This window comes from Neoarius graeffei, chromosome 27 (assembly GCF_027579695.1).
Source record: "Neoarius graeffei isolate fNeoGra1 chromosome 27, fNeoGra1.pri, whole genome shotgun sequence".
Taxonomy (NCBI): Eukaryota; Metazoa; Chordata; class Actinopteri; order Siluriformes; family Ariidae; genus Neoarius; species Neoarius graeffei.
This window is the reverse complement of record NC_083595.1, coordinates 49,791,030-49,809,019: the sequence shown is the minus strand read 5'-3', so window position 1 is coordinate 49,809,019 and position 17,990 is coordinate 49,791,030. Positions and strand designations below refer to the sequence as shown.

General features: G+C 40.1%; 1 protein-coding gene across 1 annotated transcript in view; it reads left to right on the top strand.

Annotated features, from left to right (window-relative positions):
• Nucleotides 1-17,990, top strand: part of abcc12 (ATP-binding cassette, sub-family C (CFTR/MRP), member 12) — a 73,403-nt gene that overhangs the window by 40,735 nt on the left and 14,678 nt on the right. The window contains exons 11-21 of the mRNA XM_060911561.1: nt 2,382-2,453; nt 3,568-3,692; nt 7,535-7,607; nt 7,723-7,926; nt 12,200-12,334; nt 12,421-12,523; nt 12,742-12,807; nt 12,954-13,043; nt 13,222-13,325; nt 14,190-14,378; nt 17,505-17,731. Of these exons, the coding sequence (XP_060767544.1) occupies nt 2,382-2,453; nt 3,568-3,692; nt 7,535-7,607; nt 7,723-7,926; nt 12,200-12,334; nt 12,421-12,523; nt 12,742-12,807; nt 12,954-13,043; nt 13,222-13,325; nt 14,190-14,378; nt 17,505-17,731 (1,388 nt within the window). The remainder of the gene's footprint in view (nt 1-2,381; nt 2,454-3,567; nt 3,693-7,534; nt 7,608-7,722; nt 7,927-12,199; nt 12,335-12,420; nt 12,524-12,741; nt 12,808-12,953; nt 13,044-13,221; nt 13,326-14,189; nt 14,379-17,504; nt 17,732-17,990) is intronic.

Below are 17,990 nucleotides of genomic sequence, written 5' to 3'. Positions count from 1 at the left end.
TTTAATTAATTTGAGGGGATTAAAGCAAATAACGTGCATGAAATCGCTCGCTTTGCGCAGTCAAGCAGACAGAGGAAGTCCGTGTGTGTGCGCATGCGCAGGTTTTCCTTTGAGCGTGCACTTCCAACCATGACAGTTCCATCATTCTGTCGCTAAACGAACAGCTGATCACACCGAGGTGCTCGCTGAGCGCCCATATTTATTAGTTTGGTCCTGCGTTTCCTTTCCTTCGTATATAACATAACGTCTTTTCTTCTCGCTTTCTTTCCGTTACTGTAGTCGCTCTTTCACGTTTCATTCGCACACTCACGTCCTCCATTTTTCTCTCCTGTTTCAAATTTGTATCCCACAATGCCTTGCGTGAACAGGGAAAGCCCACCACGTGATGCATGATGTAGCATCTTGAATTGGGTCATGGTGAAGCAGGAAAAAATAGCGGAGAATTTAGGGCCACGTGGAGATAAATTCATTAGTTGCTCTGTTTTAAAAAAAACTAATAAAATTGGAAGTCTGTGATTAGAATTCAGTAGCTTTCAGTCACTAAACAAAAATAATTGGGTGTCGGGAAAATTCTTTTCATGAACTGCACTTGAAAAATCTGAAAGGCCGTCTACTTTTAAGGTGAATATAAACTTTGGAGCTGAAACTACTGTCAGAGCTGCTGAAAAGAAAATCAACATCAGAATGACATATTCATCAGCGCTGTAGTACAACCCCGATTCCAAAAAAGTTGGGACAAAGTACAAATTGTAAATAAAAACAGAATGCAATGATGTGGAAGTTTCAAAATTCCATATTTTATTCAGAATAGAACATAGATGACATATCAAATGTTTAAACTGAGAAAATGTATCATTTAAAGAGAAAAATTAGGTGATTTTAAATTTCATGACAACAACACATCTCAAAAAAGTTGGGACAAGGCCATGTTTCCCACTGTGAGACATCCCCTTTTCTCTTTACAACAGTCTGTAAACGTCTGGGGACTGAGGAGACAAGTTGCTCAAGTTTAGGGATAGGAATGTTAACCCATTCTTGTCTAATGTAGGATTCTAGTTGCTCAACTGTCTTAGGTCTTTTTTGTCGTATCTTCCGTTTTATGATGCGCCAAATGTTTTCTATGGGTGAAAGATCTGGACTGCAGGCTGGCCAGTTCAGTACCCGGACCCTTCTTCTACGCAGCCATGATGCTGTAATTGATGCAGTATGTGGTTTGGCATTGTCATGTTGGAAAATGCAAGGTCTTCCCTGAAAGAGACGTCGTCTGGATGGGACATATGTTGCTCTCGAACCTGGATATACCTTTCAGCATTGATGGTGACTTTCCAGATGTGTAAGCTGCCCATGCCACATGCACTAATGCAACCCCATACCATCAGAGATGCAGGCTTCTGAACTGAGCGCTGATAACAACTCGGGTCGTCCTTCTCCTCTTTAGTCCGAATGACACGGCGTCCCTGATTTCCATAAAGAACTTCAAATTTTGATTCGTCTGACCACAGAACAGTTTTCCACTTTGCCACAGTCCATTTTAAATGAGCCTTGGCCCAGAGAAGACGTCTGCGCCTCTGGATCATGTTTAGATACGGATTCTTCTTTGAACTATAGAGTTTTAGCTGGCAACGGCGGATGGCACGGTGAATTGTGTTCACAGATAATGTTCTCTGGAAATATTCCTGAGCCCATTTTGTGATTTCCAATACAGAAGCATGCCTGTATGTGATGCAGTGCCATCTAAGGGCCCGAAGATCACGGGCACCCAGTATGGTTTTCCGGCTTTGACCCTTACGCACAGAGATTCTTCCAGATTCTCTGAATCTTTTGATGATATTATGCACTGTAGATGATGATATGTTCAAACTCTTTGCAATTTTACACTGTCGAACTCCTTTCTGATATTGCTCCACTATTTGTTGGCGCAGAATTAGGGGGATTGGTGATCCTCTTCCCATCTTTACTTCTGAGAGCTGCTGCTACTCCAAGATGCTCTTTTTATACCCAGTCATGTTAATGACCTATTGCCAATTGACCTAATGAGTTGCAGTTTGGTCCTCCAGCTGTTCCTTTTTTGTACCTTTAACTTTTCCAGCCTCTTATTGCCCCTGTCCCAACTTTTTTGAGATGTGTTGCTGTCATGAAATTTCAAATGAGCCAATATTTGGCATGAAATTTCAAAATGTCTCACTTTCGACATTTGATATGTTGTCTATATTCTATTGTGAATACAATATCAGTTTTTGAGATTTGTAAATTATTGCATTCCGTTTTTATTTACAATTTGTACTTTGTCCCAACTTTTTTGGACTCGGGGTTGTATAAATAGATTAATCTAATGATAAGTTGCCTTCATGACTGATAAACTGATGAAAAAAATGTTCCAGGGAAATTTGCTTGGAATTTGTGGCAATGTTGGAAGTGGAAAAACCTCGCTGATATCAAGCATACTGGAGCAGGTACAGTATGGTACTCATTCACAGGCCCATGACTTGTACTTGTGATTCATGTGCTGTAATTAGTAGTCATACCTTTATTGTTATCTTTATTGACTGTAAAAAAGTTCTTTTCAGAAACATATCTGCTTACAGAGAGAAAGGAATAATAATAATAATAATAATAATAATAATAATAATAATAATAATATGAACAACGATAACCTCATGATATCTGCTGGCTGGATAAACAGGGTGTCTGAAGAGACAGGAACCAACAGGAACCAATAGGAATACAGTAGTGTGGAAAAGTCTTAGGCACGCGTAAAGAAATGCTGTAGAACAAAAATGGCTTAAAAATAATGAAAAGAAATATTTCAACATTAAAAGCTACTATAAACAGTAATCAGTAAGCCATAATAAATCAAAATAGCAAAGTCAATATTTGGTGTGAGATGACCCTTTGCTTTAAAAATAAATAAATAAATATATATATATATATATATATATATATATATATATATATATATATATATAGTGGTCTCAGGTCCAGTGAGGTCAGTTTTATGCAGAAATGAGCTGTAGGTTTTACTGAGCATCTTCCAGAACCAGCCCCAGTTCTTCTGGACACTTTGACTGTCACACTCACTTCTTCATTTTGCCCCAAAACCCAGCAGCCTTCATTATGTTTTCTTTTTTAATCTGAAAAGTGCTCGCTTATGGAATATGCTGCTCAGATACAATTTTTTCCCCTGTAATGTTTAATTTTGTGCTGGAAAAAAAACCCTGAATGAACATTTGGACTCTAAAATGTTTTTGTAATATTTTGACTCGATAATGGAGAAGTCATAAAATAGAAATCTATAACAAAGTTTATATGAAAAAAATAGGGCGCCTAGAGTTTTGCACAGTACTGCATTTTGAGAAAAATCCGCAAAAACATAACAGCTGAGAAAATTGAGTACGGAGTGTAAGGGTGAATTTTGTTGTAAATAATAAATATAATAGGTTCCTGACTTTTCAGATTAGGGCTTTATTGATCACTCAATATGGAACTGTTTACATGGGAATGAATATTATAACATGATTTGGGTTAATCTTGTGTCTCATAAAGACCATTTATTTATTTTGCTCTTAGATGCATATTCAGAATGGATCAGTCTCAGTAAATGGAACGTTATCGTACGTTTCTCAACAAGCCTGGATCTTTCATGGAACTGTCCAAGATAATATTTTAATGGGAGAACCTTTTGACGAAGCGAGGTAACACACAAATCTAAGACACCATGCCTTACATCTAACAAAAAAACAATCTATAAACTACTCTATTACAAACACACCCTGAGCTATGTGTTACTGAATTGTACATCATCATCATGAAACAACACTGTGCAGAACACCCCAGAATTCGGAGATGGTTTTGCCTGGACATTTCAAACTATGACCCATATACAATGAAATCCATGTTATGGACTCTTCAATCACGGCATTGTCACATTGTCAGAAACATCTGCAGATATACTCCAGATTCATGCAAGAATAATTAAAAAGAATATTATTTATATATATATCCCCAGTTTTGGTGCAGTGCAATTGCATATATTTGTTTGCAATTTTGCCATTTTATCTTGACCTCTTAAGATATTTGTACAAATTCAGACAAGCAATAGCAATGCAAGAAGTAACACAATCATTCAAAAAAGATACTCAGAATATTTAACAAACTTGAGGTTATTATTTAACAGTTATTCCACGAAACAAGTCGTACATGAGCCGATGAGGCGCGTAGCACCGAGTTGAGTATAAGCCATGTATGACGAGATTGAGTGGAATAATTGTTTTATTCTATCCACAATCACTGGATTTTGAGAAACAGAGCATTTTAATTTTTTTGCAAATTTGATAAAAACTTTATATAAAACGTCTGACAAAATCATTTCCACTTAGAATGTAAACAAACCAGTGAAATGACAGTAGCAATTTGTGGAAAAATGCAATAATAATAATAATAATAATAATAATAATAATAATTCTTGAAAAATAAAAAAGATGTGTTCTTACCATCAAATACTTTCATTCCATATTCTGTTGCTTTTTTTTGTATTTTTGGGGGTTTTGTTTTCAAGTCGAGTTTTTATTTCGTCCTTGGTTGGTTCAGCAACATGCACCGCCATTTTGTTTTTCTCTAGTCACAGTATATGAGCTGATAGCCTAGTAGTAGAGTAGCCAATCAGCGCACAATTGGTCATATCCAGTGAATGTGAGTAGAATAACAATTATATATTACTCAGTTTTGGTGCAGTGCAATTGCATATATTTGTTTACAATTTTGGCATTATAACTTGACCTCATAAGATATTTGTATGAATTCGGACAGACAATAGCAATGCAAGAAGTAACACAATCATTAAAAAGATACTCAGAATATTTAACGAAGTTGAGGTTATTATTCACTGATATTCACTGAGCCTGAGGCAGATAATTGTTTTAATATAAATACACAGTGATTATTTGAAACATTTTTAAAAAATTGGGTTAAAAATAATTTATTTCTATCTTCAAAAGCTTCATGTAAATGTAATAATGGCGTGGCGCAGACTTGTGTCACTGATCTACGCCGAGTCACATAAAATACTTGGTTTTGAAATTGATAAAATAAATCACAATCCCACCTTCCCTTTGAATAGTTTTAGACCAAACTTCTTCGCATCTTTAGTGCTTTTAGGAACAGCATTTTCTTTCATAATCTGTTATTCTTCCTCACTTACGGTGACAAAGCAATCGGCTGCCATTTTGCCGAGTCGCTCGACGTGATTCTCAAGAAATAGTCCGAATCTCTCGACCAATCAGTGCACTCAATTTCCTGTAATCGCCTCTGTATTTATACTAAAAATGAAATCTGGTTGGGTGTTAGAGGCTGTTGCATAAATTTATACCATATTGCTGCTGAATTCTAGAATCTGATTGGCCAGAAGGTGTTGATTAATTTCTGCTACATTGTTGTTTCTATAGTAACAGCTCGTTCACATTGGATGTTCCACATAACCTAAGATGTATTGTCTAATCATGGATTCACGTTTTATGGATTAGCAAAGAAAATCATGTTGGCCTCTCTCATGTTGGCTAATGTTAATGTTCATGAGTCCACCATCAGGAGAACACTGAACAACAATGGTGTGCATGGCAGGGTTGCAAGGAGAAAGCCACTGCTCTCCAAAAAGAACATTGCTGCTTGTCTGCAGTTTGCTAAAGATCACGTGGACAAGCCTATTGGAAAAATGTTTTGTGGATGGATGAGACCAAAATAGAACTTTTTGGTTTAAATGAGAAGCGTTATGTCTGGAGAAAGGAAAACACTGCATTCCAACATAAGAACCTTATCCCATCTGTGAAACGTGGTGGTGGTAGTATCATGGTTTGGGCCTGTTTTGCTGCATCTGGGCCAGGACGGCTTGCCATCATTGATGGAACAATGAATTCTGGATTATACCAGTGAATTCTAAAGGAAAATGTCAGGACATCTGTCCATGAACTGAATCTCAAGAGAAGGTGGGTCATGCAGCAAGACAATGACCCTAAGCACACAAGTCGTTCTACCAAAGAATGGTTAAAGAAGAAGAAAGTGAATGTTTTGGAATGGCCAAGTCAAAGTCCTGACCTTAATCCAATGGAAATGTTGTGGAAGAGCCTGAAGCGAGCAGTTCATGTGAGGAAACCCACCAACATCGCAGAGTTGAAGCTGTTCTGTACGGAGGAACGGGCTAAAATTCCTCCAAGCCAGTGTGCAGGACTGATCAACAGTTACCGCAAACGTTTAGTTGCAGTTATTGCTGCACAAGGGGGTCATACCAGATACTGAAGGCAAAGGTTCACATACTTTTGCCACTCACAAATATGTAATATTGGATCATTTTCCTCAATAAATAAATGACCAAGTATAATATTTTTGTCTCATTTGTTTAACTGGGTTCTCTTTATCTACTTTTAGGACTTGTGTGAAAATCTGATGATGTTTTAGGTCATATTTATGCAGAAAGATAGAAAATTCTTACTGTACTTACTGTGTTAAATACCAAGGATTGGATTGACAGAGCAGGTGTAATGTGTTAAACACAAATGTGTCCCCATGTATCGGGTTAGGGTGTTGTGTGTCCTGGATTTTCCAAATGTCCCAAATAGTCTGAAGGGGGCTTCCTCAGAGAAAATAACTTTTTGTAGGACTTTTTGCAGACTGCAGAGGACTGAGGTAAAGTTATTTTCTCTGATGAAGCCTCCTTCAGACTGTTTGGGACATCTGGAAAAATGATTGTCCGGAGAAGAAAAGATGAGCGCTACCATGAGTCCTGTGTCATGCCAACAGTGAAGCATCCTCAGACTATTCATGTGTGGGATCGCTTCTCATCCAAGGGAGTGGGCTCACTCACAATTTTGCCTAAGAACACTGCCATGAATAAAGAATGGTATCAAAACATCACCCAATAGCAACTTCTCCCAATGATCCAGGAGCAATTTGGTGATGAACAATGCTTTTTCCAGCATGATGGAGCACCATGTCACAAAGCAAAAGTGATAACTAAGTGGCTCGGGGAACAAAACATTGAAATTTTGGGTCCATGGCCAGGAAACTCCCCAGATCTTAATCCCATCAGGAACCTGTGGCCAATCCTCAAAAAGCAGGTGGATAAGCAAAAACCCAAATATTGTGATAAACTCCAAGCACTGATTATGCAAGAATGGGTTGCCATCAGTCAGGATTTGACCCAGAAGCTGATATCCAGCATGGCAGGGCGAATTGCAGGAGTCTTGAAAAAGAAGGGTCAACACTGTAAATATTGACTCTTTGCATAAACTTGATGTATTTCTCAATAAAAGCCTTTGAAACTTATGAAATGCTTATAATTGTACTTCAGTTATCCCATAGAAACATCTGACAAAAATATCTAAAAACACTGAAGCAGCAAACTTTGTGAAAACCAAAATTTGTATCAGTCTCAAAACTTTTGGCCACGACTGTACACCTTATCGCGTCGTCAAGCACAATTAAGACTTTGTCCTGTGATAGTATGTGAGTTTTAAGGAATCAATTTTTCTTGTTTGTGTTGTAGGTATAACCGCGTTATCCACGCCTGCAGCCTGAAGTCAGATCTCGCTATTCTTCCATATGGTGACCAGACGGAGGTTTGTTTTCATTGCCGAAAGCAATCAAACATATCCTAATATTTGTCTCTCTGTCAGTTGGCTGATATGTTAAAAAAAAAATAATAATCAATGCCTGGTTTGTATGTGTTTGTAGATCGGAGAGCGTGGTCTGAACTTATCAGGTGGTCAGAAGCAGAGAATCAGCCTTGCAAGGGCGGTCTACTCCAACCGAGACATCGTACTGTTGGACGACCCTTTGTCGGCGGTTGACGCCCATGTGGGCAAGCACATCTTTGAGGAGTGCATCAAAAAAGAGCTGAAGGGCAAGACCGTGATCCTGGTCACACATCAGCTTCAGGTAGTTGGGTCGTTTTTGAGCTTTGGTTTGCTCTTTGACTGTAGCTGACTGCAAACAATTATTAGCAGTCAGCTAGCTTGGACATTGGACAAAGCAGAGCAGTCATTTACACTCACTGGCCACTGTATTAGGAACACCCATCCATTCACCTACTGTTTTATGCAGTTACTAATATACAATTTATATAGTGCCTATACAAATATGCTTTAAGCGATGTGCAATCACACTAGTAAAATAAATAATAATTCAATAACTAATTAAAAGGCTAATAACTAAAGACTAAACAGCAATAGATTAAAAGTGATCCTAAAAAGATGTGCCTTAAAGGCCAATTTATGCTGACAACCCAGATCTCGCAGACGGCGTCGCAGATAGCGTCTGCGTAGCCCCCCCACCATCGCAGACGCTCTGCGCGCACCTCCCAAAAATTGTGACCACCGCAGAAGCCTCGCAGATAGCGTCGCAGACAAGAGGGCTCTGATTGGTCCACTCTACATCCGCTGTACACGCACTTCCGCTTCCCTACTTTCCCGTTTTGGTTTGTTTTCACGACCGCCATTTTTAAAAACACGAGCGAAGATGGAGCAGCACGAAGAGCGGTTGATCGAGGAAGTACGTACATCCATAGACATAGGATGTCTATGCGTACATCTATACGACTCCAGTTCTAGTCATTATAAGTAACCGGAGGATAAACACTCCACTAACCACATCCACCAACTACTCCTAGCGATTTCGCGACTTCACGCCCCCTTGCGTTGTGGCGGTGAATAACATCGCGCACGCCTATTACTCCCCGCTCAACGATAAATTACAACTGTCTGCGAAAAGCTATCTGCGAAAGCCTTGTCGCAAGAGCATGCAGAGGCCTTTAGTCTGGCTTTGAAAACATTAACGTTCTCGGAAATGCGCACGTGGTCAGGCAATTTATTCCAAAGAAACGGAGCATGTGAAGAAAAAGACCTAAGACCATACAATATTACAGTTCTCTAATCAGCCAATCAGCAGCTTGATGCATCAAATCATGCAGATACAAATCAAGAGCTTCAGTTAATGTTCACAATGTTCAAACATCAGAACGGGAAAAATTGTGATCTCAAATTGTGACTTTCTTTCACTGTGGCATGGGTGTTGGTTTGAGCCAAATGGACTGGTTTGAGTATTTCAGAAACTGCTGATCTCCTGGGGTTTTCACACATAAACAGCAGTCTCTAGAGTTTACACAGAATGGTGCGAAAAACAAAAAAACATCACTGAGTGAGTGAGCAACAGTTCTGTGGGTGGAAACAAACGCCTTGTTGATAAGAGAGATCAGAAGAAAATGGACAGAATGAACAGCTGGAGCTGCCAGGAGGGTTTAGTAACTCATATAATCACTCTTTACAACCATGGTGAGCAGAAAAGCATCTCAGCATGCAACAGCAGAACAGAAGAACACATTGGGTTCCACTCCTGCAGCCAAGAACAGGGATCTTAGAATCAACAACAAGGAATTTTATGCTTAACTAAAGTTTTTTTTTTTTGTCAAATCCGCTAAATGTGTGGTCTTTCACTTGGAGTCCATGATAAGCTCACGGCAAAGAGATGCTCATTTATTTGGTAAAAAAAAAAAAATCAGATCAAGGTGGATAAAAAGGACCACATTAAGCAGGAGGAAATTTTTTAGACACATTTTACAAGGTACTCATTGATGCATTGAATGTTTAATGACTGAAAATCAAGTTCCTGTTATCACTTCCTGTTCTCACTAACATTCATTGCTTCTTTCTTCTTTCTCAAAGCCAATAAGACATAAGATGCAGCTTTTCACGATACAGAGAAACTGCAAAGCGCAAAGTCGTCTTTCCTGATCATATTTCAGAAAAAGTTAAAGCTTTATGTTGGATTGTTACAAAGCACTGACACTGGAGACTCTTTCCATAAAATGCTAAATAACAGCTGGAACTACTGTCAGAACTGTGAGAGAACATTAATGACCAATCAACCGAGTCGTACAGGAGCTGACAGCCTTTGAATAGCGAGAGGAATACATGCACAATCTTTATGAACACCTTTCACACACTCTTTTGCCAAGTCATGCTAACTCAGCACACAGATAAACATTAACCAACCTGCACATCGTCCCGAAAGCTATTTACTGTACCAGAGGTGGACAAAGTACCCAAGTTCATTACTTAAGTCGAAGTATGGTACAGATTGCACTGGTCAAATGTTACTCCAATATAAGTGAAAATTGTCCAGTCAAATTTTTACTGAAGTTAAAGTAGTGAAGTATTTGCTTTTAAAAATACTTAAGTACATTTTCTGTCAACGCATTGTTGTATTATTGCCACAACGCTTACAAAACCTAATGCCTCTGAAGCAACCGACTGGATTTACTGACTCACTTGTAGAACCTGTAGAATAAACACCTGGTAGAACATTACAAAATGAAACACAACTGAACTGAAAAAGAACCACTGTCATTTTCTTTTCTGTTTTTTTTTATTGTAAAATTCCTCCCCAACCCCACAAAGCAGCATGGTAGTGTTCTGACCCAGCTCTGGCAGTGTGTGCACACATGTATGTGTATGTTAATCAGGAAGACAGTGGAACAGCTGTAAATGCAGCTCATCTCATCTCATTATCTCTAGCCGCTTTATCCTGTTCTACAGGGTCGCAGGCAAGCTGGATCCTATCCCAGCTGACTACGGGCGAAAGGCGGGGTACACCCTGGACAAGTCGCCAGGTCATCACAGGGCTGACACATAGACACAGACAACCATTCACACTCACATTCACACCTACGCTCAATTTAGAGTCACCAGTTAACCTAACCTGCATGTCTTTGGACTGTGGGGGAAACCGGAGCACCCGGAGGAAACCCACGTGGACACGGGGAGAACATGCAAACTCCACACAGAAAGGCCCTCACCAGCCACGGGGCTCGAACCTGGACCTTCTTGCTGTGAGGCGACAGCGCTAACCACTACACTACCGTGCCGCCCCGTAAATGCAGCTTGCTCAGAAAATAAAAATGACAATCCAACTTGATTAAAACCCAGGAGGTCCACACCTCAAGCTTAATAACTGCCCAACAGCTACACTGCTTTAAATAAGACAAAAAGTGTGCAAAACTATCATCTGACATCAAAACAAAAAATGTCAACAAGTTGTTGCAAATGACTAGTACAATACTGTCCATCTCACAGGTCGAGCGCGCGCAAGTGTATGCATTCATGCACATATGAATCTGCCTGTGGAATCATGGTGGTTTAACGTTAAGCTAGCTAGTCAGTGAAGCTAGCAAAATCTTTTCAAACTCAAAATCATATTGGCTAGCTAATGTTACTAGAAAAGAAAGATTTCTACATTTTGTTTATTTGGCAAGATTATGCTAAAACAGTTCTGAAAGGACTTCAGATAAGTTAACGTTATTCATGTAAGCGTAACTCTGTTTTTACATGCTAACTCACAGTGTCTAAGTTAACTAGCTATGTGTTAACGTTAGCTGTGGACAAGGCGATGGCAACTTGGCGGGCAAATCCATAGAAAGTCATTTGACTAACCAGACTGCATAGCTATTGCAACGTTACTGCTACTGTAGCTCTAAAAGCACAGACAACTTCGTTGCAAGCTTTCTCTTGGAATAAAACGTTTATATCCCTCAATATGCTTCCGCAGGTTGGACGGCAAGTTTTTGTAGGCCGTGATGTGGTTCATTTTCGGCAAACAAAGCAAACATTTAAAACAAAACAACTCTTTATTCCTTTCAGAAAACTGAAACATGGGTTCTAGCGATAGCCATGAGTGTGTGCATTCCCCAGAAGAACCGCCTCCTTCCATTCTGCCATCAATTGATCGTGTTAAATAACGCTGCTGAGAAATCACTGAACTTGATTTATGGACGTGACGTGACGTGACCCTAGTGATCACTGATAGGCTGTCTCAGTGTCACCTGCGAAAAAACCAATCACGTTTTAGAAAAGAAAAGAAAAAAACATCCACTTTCAAAGCTGCTTCATAGTAATGAGTAACGAGGACCTTGATAGAAATGCAGTGGAGTGGAAAGTACAATATTTGTCTTTCAAATGTAGATAAGTTTCCAAAAAATACTCAAGTAAAGCACACATGCTCAATGTACTTTGTTACTGTCCACCTCTGCTATTTATTCACCTCTCCTTTAATGTGTAACTCACAGTAAACAGTCTGTGAGGGTTAATGTGCACTGATTATCTAATGATGACTTTGCTTTACCATCCATCTTTCTTCTTCTCTCTCTCTCATCCTGTAGTATTTGGAGTTCTGTGATGAGGTCTTGCTTTTGGAGAATGGGAAGATTAAGGAAGCCGGAATGCACAAAGCGCTGATGAAAGCAAAAGGTCGATATGCACATCTCATCAACAACTATCAGATGGAACAGAGTGAGGTAATGATGCTTCCTTTTATCACTTTAGCGTATTGATTTCTTCAGACGTACTGTAAAGCGTGAGTTTGTATTATTATTTTTCACAGGAGAAACAGGAGGAAGCCCCGGTGAGCCCCTCTGCTTCCAGTGAGCACAGCCAACAAGGCCAAGAACAGTTCCAATCCAAAAGTGGAGAAATTGTAAACCCAGGTCAGAGGTCATACAGCGCAGGATACACTGGGTTGATTTGACTCTTATAAGGCGTGTGTCAAGAATTATAAACAGATTATAGACTATAATCAGATTTTAGCTTGATTTTCATGCGCTTAAGTCATCAGATAATGAGTATATTTTGAAATTGTTTGTGTTGTAAACTAGCAGTACGTGGAATCATTTTTCATGTTCATGTTTGTTGTTGTCCTGTCCAGCCTTCGACATGTCTGATGAGAAAATTACACCAGGTGACTCAGCACCCACGACTCAGGGAACTAAAGGTGCTGCAAATCTCTTCTCCATGTCAAGTATAGTATCAAATATCTCCATGAGGATTCTTTAGTTCAGTGCCTCTGTTTGTGGAAACATGATGATAAATCCACAGATCTGCTCTTTTACACGGTTTAAATGTGTTTCTGAACTTCAGAGGGTAAAGATCAGCTCGTCACTCAGGAGGGGTCTCAGGAAGGATCAGTTTCTTTCAGAACTTACCACCAGTACTGCCGTGCTGCTGGAGGTAACTCACTCACTCACTCACTCACTCACTCACTCACTCACTCACTCACTCACTCACTCACTCACTCACTCACTCACTTAATCATTCTTTCACTTACTTACTCCCTCATTCACTCACTGTCTTGCTCCTTTCTTATTTTTCCTCTCTGTCTTGTCTCTTTGTATTTCACATGGTTTAGGTTACTTTCTGCTGTTTTTTGTGATGATATTCTTCATCATTCTGGTTGGACTGACTGCCTTCAGCAACTGGTGGCTCAGTTACTGGCTAAGTCAAGGCTCTGGGGTAAACACACACACACACACACACACACACACACACACACACACACACACACACACACACACACACAGTGTGATGGTTATACTGCATTACCAGATCTAGACTTGATCTCAATAAACAAAAGAAAGCGTGTACTACTTTTGATTCAGTCTCCTTATTTCAGGGGACCAAGTGAATTTGTACACGTGGCCCTTTTGTTTCCTGAATAGCTGTGTGCCCTCATCTCATTCTCATTATCTCTAGCCGCTTTATCCTGTTCTACAGGGTCGCAGGCAAGCTGGAGCCTATCCCAGCTGACTACGGGCGAAAGGCGGGGTACACCCTGGACAAGTCGCCAGGTCATCACAGGGCTGACACATAGACACAGACAACCATTCACACTCACATTCACACCTACGCTCAATTTAGAGTCACCAGTTAACCTAACCTGCATGTCTTTGGACTGTGGGGGAAACCGGAGCACCCAGAGGAAACCCATGTGGACACGGGGAGAACATGCAAACTCCACACAGAAAGGCCCTCGCCGGCCACGGGGCTCGAACCCGGACCTTCTTGCTGTGAGGCGACAGCGCTAACCACTACACCACCGTGCCGCCCAGCTGTGTGCCCTTACAATGCTAATTCGTGCTAAAGAGAGCGAACAGTTTAGACTGCTAATGTCTCTTAACATGAAAGTGTGAAAATGTGAACAAAGTGAAAGTTAGGAAACAAAGTTTTCTTTTTATCAATTAACTTAAAAATTCCCACACAGGAAGTTCACTACTTGGAGCACTACTTATAGGAGTATATGCACAAGAATGTGGGGGTATTTTGATGATGCGTGAAACTTTCTCTGTCTTTGTCTTACTCTCTTTCTTCCTCTCACAGCTTTTGAATGAAACAGATCCCAACTTGAACACTGGTGACATCTCCCAAAATCCCGATCTGAAATTCTATCAGCTGATATATGGCTTGACCGTAGTGGCCATGGTGGTGCTGAGCGTCCTGAAGGGTTACAGTTTTACTAAAGTGACACTGCACGCATCCTCGAAACTGCACGACACCATGTTCAAGAGGGTGAGACTTCCCGACACACACCATCAGCACAGGCGTTAGACCTGGAACTCAGTGCTGTGATTATCATTGTACAATTGCAAGGTCTATTTTTTTTTTGAAAAAAAATTCTGTCATTAGCTGTGAAGGTTAATGTCCAAATACAGCTTGATAACTTGAAAGAAATGTTTCACAAAAAAAGGGCATATAGTATACACACACTGGCCACTTTATTAGGAACACCCACAAATCCACCTGCTGTTTGATGCAGTTCTCTAATCAGCCGATCCCTTGAGGCATCAAATCTTGCAGATACAAATCAAGAGCTTCAGTTAATGTTCACAATGTTCAAACATAAGAATGGGAAAAAACTAAAAAAAAAAAAGTGATCTCAAAGTGTGACTTTCTTTCACTGTGGTATGGGTGTTGGTTTGAGCCAGATGGACTGGTTTGAGTATTTCAGAAACTGCTGATCTCCTGGGGTTTTCACACACAAACAACAGTCTCTAGAGTTTACACAGAATGGTGCAGAAAACAAACAAACAAAAACATCATTGAATGAGTGAGCGACAGTTCTGTGGGTGGAAACAAACCACGGGCGATTGCTCTAAGACAACGAGGGAGGCTCAGCCTCCTCTAAAAATGACGAACATCGTGTAGGATGAATTGCGCTAGGCTTATGTTATAGCCGACCTTATAACATTACTATTTCAGATCCAGAATCATAGAAATATATGTGCTCAACCCAACTACAGTGCGAAATCATTCCGTTATAACTTTCCCCAGTTCGCCTAATGTGTGCGTGAGTTTTTCCCCCTCGTGACAGCGCGATGCAGCCCAGCCTCAGTGGACTTCAATGGCATTTGGGAGCTATGCGCTTTTCAATCTCAAAATGCAAGACGATTATTGGACAAATACTGCAAAAACGCCCGCCCACGGACTCCCAGCCTCAGTGGACTTCAATGGCATTTGGGAGCTCTGCACTTTTCAATCTCAAAATGCAAGACGGTTATTGGACAAATACTGTGAAAACGCCCGCCTACGGACTCCGAGCCTCACAATGGGAGGGACATGGCAGTTTCCGCGAGGAGACTGGTGATTGGTGAAAGCGGCTGGATATTTTCTTTGATTGACAGCTCGTTTCAAATATAGACAGGCAGCGGTGAATCTCAGTTCAGTCCCATGCGGATTCGCAAGTGCTGTGGTGTATTGTAAGAGATCAGCTTACATTTCGATTTCATTCATTACATACGGTTTCTACCAGCTTTTTTAGTTTGTATATATTTTCATTGTAAATAAAGTGTAAATATAGTGTTGTCAAGTTTGCTATCTTAGTTCCAGAAATTTCGTTTATTTGAGTGACTGAACTTGAACTTGAGGGGGCTAGTCAGCTAGCAAGAAAGCTGCGCACGGATGCCAAGCATTGCTGATTTAATTTTGGCGAAGCCATTTGCCAGTCTTCCTTTCGAGGAAAAATTTAAATTAAAGAGCAGGGTAGACCAACGCCTCAAATTGACTTGGTGAAAAAGGTAGGGAATAATACTCGTTCCTTTCAGCTCTCCTGGTACGAGAAAGTGAATTGGCTAACAGCAAGTGACCCACATCAACAACAGTAAATAGGCTACTTTAGTAATATGTCATGGATGGACCAAAAATATAGAATCTATTTAAAATGTTTATGCTGAGTATATTATATTGGAACATATATATTTATCTGGATATGAATTAAACACAGCTACAATTTGGAAAACATTTTTAAACAAAAACACAGCCGAGAACATTTCACACTACAGACCTGGATTAAAAGTGAAGGGTTATCAAAATTGTCAATAAAACATTTCTCAGTCAAAATAAGTAAAATATAGGGAAAGTGTCATTGAATGAAATGTGTGGCACCCAGCTCTATGTTTGGCTCCCCAAGGTCAGTGCTTGTGCCGATTCCAGAACACTCTGCTGTTACTGCTGAGGTTCCTGACAAAGAGCTGCTTTCAATAATGATCAATTTTTAAACAACATGCCACAATTTTAAAATATAAAATGTTAAAATATACCCCCCCAACACCACCATCATGTATATTGGACAGTAGGCTAATGGGCCAAAAGAACCTGTTATTTCACAGTTTGTGACCCTGCCAACAATCAGCCAGATCAGAGGCAAGAGTATGGGCAAAATTGATGTGTTTTTTCTTTTAAAATCTGGAAATATCGTAACCGACCAGCCTCCCCTGTTTGAAAGACTACCAGCCGCCACTGAAACAAACGCCTTGTTGATAAGAGAAGTCAGAGGAAAATGGACAGATTGGTTCAAGCTTTTTTGCCAGGAAGGATATAGTAACTCATATAATCACTCTTTACAACCGTGGTGAGCAGAAAAGCATCTCAGCATGCAACGGCAGAACAGAAGAACACACTGGGTTCCACTCCTGCAGCCAAGAACAGGGATCTTAGAATCAAGAACAAGTTCCTATTAAAGTGACCAGTGAGTATAGTATAGTATAGCATGGTATATTGTAGTATAGTATAGTTGAGTATAGCATAGTGCAATATAGTGTATGATTATACATTCAGGACACTTTTTCGATGGAATAAAAATGTGTTCTATTCCCTTCTAGCGGGCTTCATTCATTTGGTTTGATAGCGTGCAATATTGTTAGCATATCGCTTATCCTATGTGTATTATGTCACTCTACCCAATGGAGAATGAGCGTTGAATATGGTTTATGATATTGCATGGTTGCCAAAATAACATGACATCGGAGACGTAAAACTTCCACGCTAGCGAGCGACTGGGACAATTTGTAAACAAGCATAGCCACCAGGTTTGCTTCGTTAAATCCAGAAGAATTTGAGAGAAATTTGAAAGAGAAAGATGCGTTGAACACCCGAAAGAAATGTGTATGTATAATAATAATAATAATAATAATAATAATAATAATATTGGCTGGCTTTTTTTCATGATCTATCAGATATATTCCATTCCGCTACTCATCTTTGACTCGTTTAATATCATGCTAGAGCTGAATGGAATATATCAGATATACCACAAAAAAAAGCCAACCAATATTATTTAAATATAGTATACTATATTGTAGTATAGCATCGTGAAGTGCTGTATAGTATAGTAATTAATGTCTTAACTCTGCCCATTAGATCCTGGCCAGTCCCATGAGCTTCTTCGATACAACCCCTACCGGCCGCATGGTGAACCGCTTCAGCAAAGATCAGGACGAGATCGACGCCATCCTGCCATTCAACATGGAGAACTTCTTGCAGTTCTGCCTTATGGTCACCACCATTGTCTTAACCGTGTGCGTCGTCTTTCCCTACCTCCTCATCGCTGTGGCTATAGTGGGAGCCATCTTTACTGTCATCCTCTAGTAAGAGTTCACATTCATCTCTCAATCACCAGCAGTGCAGATGCTTATGAACAGCACTTGCGTTTCCAGTGTAGATAATGTACACGGACACTGTTAAAGTGTAATATATCAAAGATATGATACAGAAAGGGGGCGGCACGATGGTGTAATGGTTAGCGCTGTCACCTCACAGCAAGAAGGTCCGAGTTCGAGCCCCGTGGCCGACGAGGGCCTTTCTGTGCGGAGTTTGCATGTTCTCCCCGTGTCCGCGTGGGTTTGC